The sequence below is a fragment of the Orcinus orca genome, chromosome X (assembly GCF_937001465.1).
Source record: "Orcinus orca chromosome X, mOrcOrc1.1, whole genome shotgun sequence".
NCBI classification, from domain to species: Eukaryota; Metazoa; Chordata; class Mammalia; order Artiodactyla; family Delphinidae; genus Orcinus; species Orcinus orca.
Genome location: NC_064580.1, coordinates 56,326,725 through 56,335,931, shown reverse-complemented (window position 1 = coordinate 56,335,931; position 9,207 = coordinate 56,326,725). Strand labels below are relative to the sequence as shown.

The following is a 9,207-nucleotide window of genomic DNA, read 5'->3' as shown; positions in this document are numbered from 1 at the left end:
TCTGGGCTTCCTAATTTCACCTTCAATGTTCTTCTTGCTCAACAGTTACTGAGCCCACTGCAGGACTGGAAGTCTTCCCCAGAGAAATGCTGTGCATGCTTTCGAGGATATTTCTTTATCTTCAGATCTAGGAGATCCTAACAAGAGGCAAGAGGCAGTTAAAAAATACAATCACCAGGCCAGACAGAAATTGACACCAGTCCAAGAGGGCATGGGCTTCCAGCTCTTCATCAGGAAAGACTGTATAGGTGAAGAGGAGTGTGTGTGTGTGTGTGTGTGTGAGTGTGTGTTTGTATGTGAATGGTGGTAGTGTGGTAGGGTGTTGGTTGGAAAATACAATAGGAGAGTTCTCCAAAGTTCAGAGTTCCCTGAGTGAGGACCCTATGGGAATGAATGACTAGAAGTTCCAGTGAAGTAGACTGAATGAAGTAACCAAAAATCAAGGGACAACCAGACAAGTGGGATTGAAACTGGGAGGCAGAGGGGCTTGACAGAATTCCTTGTGATAATGGCAGGGCCTGAAAATCTGAAGTCTCCTCTTAGCCCTTGAACAGCTCCAAATCATCTGTATGTAAACATGCTTTGACAAGCATGTGGAGGAGATAATGTCTCTCTTTGGAGTCCCACTCCCCCTCTCTTTAAAGCTCATGCCTCCCCAACCAAGTTCTCTCTATCCCTCTAATCAAAAAGAAAGCTAAATTCAGATGTTACCCACACTTCAGTATGAATTTGTTGGATGTATTTTTCTTTTGGAAGTGTTTATATTTTCAAATATTAGTGGATTGTTGTCAGTGCCAAACTTGGAGGTAGACTTCTGGTGGACTTACAGTCACTCTTGGGCCTGTGAAAAGAAGTAATTAGGCTTCCCATAAGGCTTAATATCACTCTCTCACAGATCAGGGGTATGTACCAATTGAAAGCCACTGAAAACATCAACCTAATAGAGCGTACCACTCAGGTCAATTGGCAAGTACATTGGATGCTAGACTTAACTTTCCCACAAAATAAATAAATAATAGATTCCTTGTGAGCAGTAATGGGAACTAATGTGTACCCTTACCACCAAAGAGGCAGAGCTATTGGAGAAAGTAATTCAAAGAGCTTTCCCTATATGAGATATGGGGGTATATTCCCTCATAACCATCTTACTCATGGGCTTACAAATTATTTAAGCATTGGTGTATAAAAATGTCTTTCATGAACTTAATTTCTGTATTCTGAGGCCCATAGGCACCCACCTCCAACATTCTTTATTTGCATACGCTGAACAGACGGGGTTAACTCTATGACTGCTGAATATTGCATAGGCCAGCAAAGTTGATCTTTTCTACTTGGGCCCACCAGAAAGGAAAACACTCCCATACTGAAGGGAGCAGACTCTTCCCAAAAGTCATTCCTCAACCTCATCTTGTTGAGGAAACACAAGTAAACACAGCTTGAGAGATCAAAGACCAGAAACCCCTATTGGCTCCAGGGAAAGTCAAGTCAATAGTCTAGCAGGGGGAGGAATTGCTTCACTCACACTTAAACCTCCAACCCCAGGCAGGGGAGGGAAGGGTGTGCTCATGTGACTTGTGCTGAAATAGGGAAGGAAGGGGAATTTGAGATGGGACTGGGAGTCCGAGCGAGAGATATAGGGAAGAAAAGGAAGTGAGCAGGCACAGACACTGGCAGCCATCAGGAGTTCAAGTCTTTTTGACAGCAGGAGGCTGGAAGAAAGGACAGAAGTGGTTCTGGCTGTGATGGAGCTCTTACTGGGCCTACTGCTCCTGCGCCACCTACTGGTGGTCACCTATGGTAAGGTAGCAAAAGGGGGCCTGGCTGCCACTGCTGGCACAGGCAAAAAGCTGGGGGTTGGGGAGAGGCGGGATTGAACGCCTACTGAGGAAAGCCTACTCCTGCTGACTAGGTGAGTGTTCTCAGCCAATGCTCCCGGCTTTCTCAGCTTTTGGCAGAAGGAAGGGAGGAGGTTGAAGTCTATTGAAGAAGCTAGGAGATAATTTTGGGTAGAAATTGGAAAGGATTCTCTCTCGGAAAACATCCACATGATTTTCTAGTACCTGTCATATCTCAGGGGCATTAAAAATGTGCCCAATGCCACCCAAATCCCTCCCCAATCTGTTGCCCTTCATCTTAAATTCTACCACTATACCTTTACCCCTATGCTACCAGGTTTTGATCCTTGTTAAGGTATACAACCCCCAAAAGAAGTAATGTTGTCAGGAGCTAGATGAGACCTTAGAAGTAACCTAGATCCACATTTCACTGTTATGAACAGGTGTTCAGAATATTTGTTCACATTCTTGCAGTGACTGAGAATTCACTACTTGTCCAGACCATCTAAAAAGGCAGCTTCAACTGTTAGAAAGTTCTTCCTTGTGTTGAACTAAATCAAATTCCCTGTGGCTTCCATCCAAAAACCCCAGCCCTGTTTCTTGGAGACACAGATAATATATCTTCTCCCTCTATGCTGTGACAGCTCTTTAGAGTCCTGAGGACAGAAACCATGTCCCTTTGATTCATCTCTTCTCCAAGCTAAACAGCCTTAGCTCCTTCAACTGTTCTTCACAGAACTTGGTTTCTTACCACTTCCTGGGTTATCTCACTTCCCTGTGGACATAGCCCAGTTTGTCTGGGCTATTTGTGGGGGCTTAATGCTGGACAAATACCCCAAAGGAGGATTGACTATCCCATAGTAGCATTATTTTGTGGGGTCTTACTCCATCCTCATTTATACCCCTGAAAATTGAAATAGCCTTTTTAGGAAACTGAGCCTGATAATAGCTAAGTGAAATCCAGGATAGGGTAAAAGATTCTTTGATGCACCCCTGTTTATTCCATATTCTTAGAGGGAGAGACTAGATGAGTGTTAACTTGGTGCGCTTTGTGTGGTTAGAAAGAACCCAACTTTCCATAACTGACTCAGATTAAACCACCTTGTCCTGGGGCTCTGTGACCCATTAAATTCTAGAACCCTCAAAGTTAGAAAAGAGACACTGAGTTAAGTCACCCAAGAAGGAAAATAATTTGCTCCAGGGCACAGAGCATTAGCAGCAGAGTTAATGTTCCTAAAAATTACCGTTCTTTCTACAACTACAATATTTTCACTATCTAACATGTTTTAGAGTGCACCACTCTACCTTCTCCAAATCTGTTGATTTGAGCTGGGAATTAAAGAGGCAGGACTGGAGCTCAGAGGAACATTTTGTAAATGTTAAATTTAAATCACTTGTATATGTGTGTGTGTGCATGTTCCCTCCACAGCCTGTGAGGGTCCTTTAGACCTGGAAGCAGGTCTTCCATTTGCATGGAGGGTCTTACACCACAGACCTGAGACTGTGGACAAACTCAATGGCCAATAATGCTTTCTGTCTCCCTTCATCTCAGTATCCCCAACCCATCTATATAGTTAGATCAGCTTGGCTGGCCTTAGAAGATCCTGTCAGCTGGACAGATCTGTAAGACTGTGGCTTAACTTCTAAAAAGCCTCTAGATCTAAGACATATGTTGAAATAATCACAATAAAAATAAGTCCTAATATTTGCATTTTATAAAAACTATAAACATTTTATAAATACCTATTATCTTAGCTAATCCTCTTTTGAGGAAGCATCCCAAGAGGGGGAGAGAGGCCAAACACAGAGGTGCAGGGTCATTGGAAGATCTCACCATCTTTGTTTAATGATGGGAGAAGGAAAATTCAAGATGGGACCCATAATGGATCTCATAAAAGGGGCCACATACCCCAAACTAGGCCTTTTCTTGATTTAGTATCATCACACAGACCACAGAACTTTGATTTTCAAAGTCCAGGTCCCAGGACCAGAGTGGGCCTCAGTAATATGCGTTCTTTCTCAAGCCAAAACTTTTTTCAACAAAGCCCTTTGAGTCCATGCTCAGCCCTTTTCTTTCTTCTGAGGGGATGCAATATTTGCAGGAAATTCAATCCTTCCATGAGGGAGGAGAGCTAAGCTCTGAAGTTCTGGGAAAGGTTTCTCAGGAAGCAGCTGGCAGATGGGGGAATTACTTTTCAGGAAGTCAGGAGGATATTATCTAGCCCTAGGATAACACCCATTAAACCATGTCAAATAGGCCCAGATAAGGGGTTGCTGGTTTCTGTTGTGGCTGGTGGATTAATCAGTTTAAAAAGTAAAAAGGCGGTGTAGGAGCTGAAAGACTTCATTCTAGGCCTCCAGGCCAAGCTTTGCTCCTGCTCTCTGTGTGACTTTGAGTAAGCAACTTTCTCTCTCTGGGCCTCAGCTTGTCCACATGTACCGTGAGAGAGTGTGACTAAGTGGTTTCTAAAAGCCCTTTGAGCTATGCCATACTGGAAGTCTCCGAATTCTCTCCTGCCTGATACTTCAAACCCTGTTGTACCAAGTACCTCACCATTTGGTGGTCTGCATAGATCCATAATGGGCAGAGCATCCCCCTAAGAGTTGGGACTTTCCTGAAATAGATTTTCCTCTACCCAATCTTCCAGGAAAGTCAGGAGTATTGTTTAATTTGGCCAACATTTCACATTGGCTGCCAAGCCAGTCCTGTCGCTAAAGTGTCCTCTCTGGTTTCCTTATAACCCAGGGATGACCTATTACCTACCCATAACTTGGTAGGTCCCAGCAGAATGGAAAGGCAAACTCCTTACTTTCTCATGTATTAACTTCTCCTTCAGGTCATTATTAAAGCAGACAATGATCCAATCTAATGAATCTGTCCACCGTGGGTAAGACGTATTGAGGATTTCTAGGATAAGAAGAATCAATACAAATATGTGAAGTTTCTTTTGAGGCATGGGACAGGACTAGCATTTATCCCACACCTACTGAATGCCAGCCATTATGCTAGGTGCTTTCACACTTATGAGCTCATTTTATCATCATAATAACACTCCATGGAAGGTTTACTATTACCTCTATTTTGCTGATAATGACCTAAAACTCAGTCAGGCTTAGCAATTTACCCAAGGTCACACAGAGAGATATATGGTAAGGCAGACCTTAAACTTAGATTGGTGTTACTCTTCTTACTACATCATGCAGTCCTTCACTGTCCTCCTGATCTCACTAGGTGCAGTGCTCCTACTCAGTGTTTCTCTAGGCTCTTTGTGCACCAGAGGAAGAGTTGGAAAGTAAAAACCTATGCTATTGAAGTTACCTTCATTTTGGAGGTCAGGGTACATGAGGAATGGTACATTGTCCTCTTTCTTGTGATACCCTGTGCCTACCATACACTGTCTCTTCATGCTACTGATGAAACAGGAAGAATAAGAGGAGAGAAGAACAAGAAGAAAAAGGAGGAGTAATAGGAGCAAGATGGAATAATGGGTGAAAGGAATAAAGGAGAAGGGAAGAAAAAGAGTAAAAGGGGGAAAATATGCCATTCTTGGATGTCTTGTTACTAACTACGCCCCACTCTCCTATTCTGGGATGGAGAAGTGAAGCCTGACCCACTTCTAGAAGTGAGACTGGGAAATTGGGACTGACTGCCCATATTTTTGACAGACCAGAGTGAGCTATGTGAGAATCTCCAGCAAGTTTCCAGAGAGAGTAATGCATGACAGGCCTTGCAGCCCCCCTATGTCAAAGGGAAAACATATATATTCACAGACAGGCATTTTTGGCTGCTCCAGCTGTCCCCACAGCAAAATGCTGTTTTGTTGCCCTAGAAGGAAGGGAAGTATGAGAATACTTTTCAGAGTTGGAGAAGGATATTTGGGAGGGCTGGAGAAAGATTAAACTGAAAGGGTCAAATGGTTTTCAAGGGGCTTAAGGCTGGTATGCTTGTGCTTACAGGTGAGCAAAAATATATATGGGCATGTGTGCTCATGACGATGATAAGCTGTATCTGCATGCATATGGAGGCAGGAACTGTCAATAGCACAGTGAAACCCACTACCTGGTGAAAGCTTACCACCAGCTAGAACATGTAGTTATTTAATTTATGCTTTCATTAAGTCTATTAGCACTGAACCATCTAAGATTGGAAGAGACCTTAAAGAATAATTCTGTTCAAGACCTAAACAAAGCTCAGAACTTGCCCTAGACAGCTTAGTCCATCATGGACAGCTCTGATTAATTACAAAATTCATTTTTAGGGAAAACCAAAATCTGCCTGTATTGTGCTCCCATTTGTGGATCTGAGTTTTTCTCTCTGCCCAGTTTGAAACTCTCCAGAGAGAATGTGGTGGACCTAGCAACATGGACCCATGTTTATTTATTATTGTTTATTCAAGGCTTTTATCTTGGCCAAAATATGCTGGTTATGTACTAGAGTCCCAGGTGAGGGCACAGGCCAAAGGCTAAACTTTAGTAACCTCATTGATAGAAGCCCTGGTACTTGGCAATACATTATGGGAGCTAGCCCCCACCCCAACTTCCATCTGCTTGACTGAAGCCTGGGAATACTAGGCTATATAAAAAGTTTTTATTCAGCAATAGCTTACACTTTGAAACAACCTCTCCTGAGAGAGATATAAAGACATATCTAAATACAATCTCTCACTCCTGACCCCAGTTAAATAAAACACAAAATCCTCAAGATATTAGCTTATGGATGGAAACTGCTGATGGAAGGTGGTGGCTCTCTCAACACCCACAAATTTCCCCCCTTAGTTTCCTTTCCCAGCAAGCCAAGAATTAATCACCCTTTGGTCCTACCATCATTCCTACCACAGCCAGTTCTAGGATTATACTCAGAACTTTTTCCCCTCCAGACCTTTTCATCTCCATTCCTCCTCAGGATGAAATTTTCCAATGTACCTTTGCTGAGAACTCAGAGAAACCAATAGGGAAATAAACAAAGAAAGGATAGAAATCAGAAGAAAAAAGTCAAGCTTACAAATTACAGGTTTAACACTTAACAATAACTAAAGATTTTGTTAAACAGGAATGCATCTCACACAAGTTTCCACCCTCAAAATTGTCCTTTGTCTGCCTCTTTCCTCCCTTCCAGAAAAGAGCTTTAGTCTAAGGACCCAATCTGAGCCTTTCTGAAGGAGCAATGGAGAATTAGTGGGGCAGATAGCCCTTTCTTTCTGAGCCTTGAAGCCACCACATTTCTCCAGGTACATAATTACATACAGTAAAATAGCCCAGACCCAACTGCTCAGCATTTGCTTCCACACTTCTTTTGCAAAATGTTGAAAGACGTATCTTTCATGGATTTACAGAATGTTAGAGTTTGTAGAATCGTTAGAGATCATTCCATTCAGATTCTCTACATTATATACAAAGAAAATGGGTCCTCCATGGTGAAAGGTGACTTACCCAGGGTCACCTCACAGCAAGGCAGTGACAGGGAAAGGACTTGAAACTCACAAGAGCTAAACAACCTTAAGGGCTTTCCTTCTAAGGACTGGTTCTGATTGATGGGAGGGCTGGCAGAGAACAAAAGGGCATGGGAAATCTGAAACTATGAGTTAAGGCTGTGTTTCTCAAAAGCCTCTCTGCCATTGCCATCTTAGCACCCAGGTGGGTGTGCCATCTGTGTCTGCTTCCTTCTTCTGTTCCCCCTCTTCAGGCCATCCCATCCTGAAAGTGCCTGAGAGTGTGACAGGGCCTTGGAAAGGGGATGTAAATATTCCCTGCACCTATGGTCCTCTGCAAGGCTATACACAAGTCTTGGTAAAGTGGCTGGTAGAACGTGGCTCAGACCCAGTCACCATCTTTTTACGTGACGCTTCTGGAGACCATATCCAGCAAGCAAAGTACCGGGGCCGCCTGCATGTAAACGACAAGGTTCCAGGAGATGTGTCCCTCCAACTGAATACCCTGGAGATGGATGACCGGAGCCACTACACATGTGAAGTCACTTGGCAGACCCCTAATGGCAAGCAAGTCGTGAGAGATAAGATCATTGAACTCCGTGTCCAGAAACGTGAGTCACTGTGGGTGTTAGGAAAGTACTGGTAAGCAAAAACCTGAGAGAGGACTGTAATCCTAGAAAACCCTGAGAAACCCAGAGACCTCTGTTTACATTTACATAGTCTCTCTTCAGTTATATGTGCTAATCAGAGGAAGTGGACAGGCAGAGCATCCTCAGTGATATCACTCTCGTGGCAGAATTTAATAAATGTTAGGAAGGCTTTCTGGCCTTCAAATCTCTACCCCTTCAAGTGTCCCAGAAATTCCTGCATCGATAGCCTGATTGCTTCCTTGGACTCTGAGTCTTAAAATCCATAAAAATGAGTATCTGATCAGGATATTGGAGAGTGGATAGATGCTGGCAGAGAAACTCTGGGAAAAGGAATGCATGGATTAGTCAAGATAAGCTTAACTGGCTTGACAATTTTACAGAGTTCTGACCCCTGGTAATCCCAAACTGCATATAATCCAAAAACTCTACTTGAGCAAAACAACAACAACAAAGCCTGTTTGTTGTTGTTGTTGTTTTTAGTCAGTTGATTGTTTTAACTCCAGATAACCCAAATCCCCAGATAATCCAAAATGGTACCTAATCTTCCAAAAAGAAGTTCTTTTTATTTAAGTTGTCCTATTCCCTTTTTCCTCCCCATGTCAGGAGTCCCTTTTAGTTCCCTTTGCAGATATATTCATACCCCTAGACTCAGCAGGGATGACTCAGCCTTGTGTTCCCATACCCTTGTAACTTCTCAGAGCCTCCTCTCTTGTCTTCCCTTTGCAGTTTCTGTTTCCAAGCCCACAGTGACGACTGGCAGTGGCTATGGCTTCATGGTACCCCAGGGAATGAGAATTAGCCTTCAATGCCAGGCTCGGGGTTCTCCTCCCATCAGTTATGTTTGGTACAAGGAACAGACTAACAACCAAGAACCCATCAAAGTAGGAGTCTTGAGTACCTTACTCTTCAAGCCTGCAGTGGTGACAGACTCAGGCTCCTATTTCTGTACTGCCAAGGGCTGGTTAGGCTCTGAGCAGCACAGTGACACTGTGAAGTTTGTGGTCAAAGGTGAGCAATTCTCTTTCCTGGTGAGCATTTCAATGGACTACCTTGTTCCAGAGATACGTCAGTATATGTCTTTATTCCAGAGAAGAGAAGTTGGGGCAGGGTGGGAAGGGAGTCCTGGGTTGTTCAATCACAAAGAAAAAATTCTGCACTGGGGACAATAGGGGTGGAGACAATGCCTGTCATGTTGTAGGTTAAGTAGATGAAAATGGTAAAGGGAAAAGTGACATTTACTGGTACATTTATTTGCCAGATACAATGCACAAGAAGTCGGCACATGTCTTCTCA

The 9,207-nt window shown here is 43.3% G+C and overlaps 1 protein-coding gene across 2 annotated transcripts in view; it reads left to right on the top strand.

The window, feature by feature from the left end:
• Positions 1-1,598: 1,598 nt before the first annotated feature.
• The window catches only part of VSIG4 (V-set and immunoglobulin domain containing 4), a 53,132-nt gene continuing 45,523 nt past the window's right edge, over positions 1,599-9,207 (top strand). Inside the window, exons 1-3 of one of the 2 annotated variants that reach the window (XM_004283545.3) lie at positions 1,599-1,797; positions 7,519-7,875; positions 8,641-8,922. In XM_004283545.3, coding sequence (XP_004283593.2) covers positions 1,743-1,797; positions 7,519-7,875; positions 8,641-8,922 — 694 coding nt within the window. In that variant the 5' untranslated portion in view covers positions 1,599-1,742. The remainder of the gene's footprint in view (positions 1,798-7,518; positions 7,876-8,640; positions 8,923-9,207) is intronic. The other variant, XM_049704619.1, reaches the window with a different exon arrangement.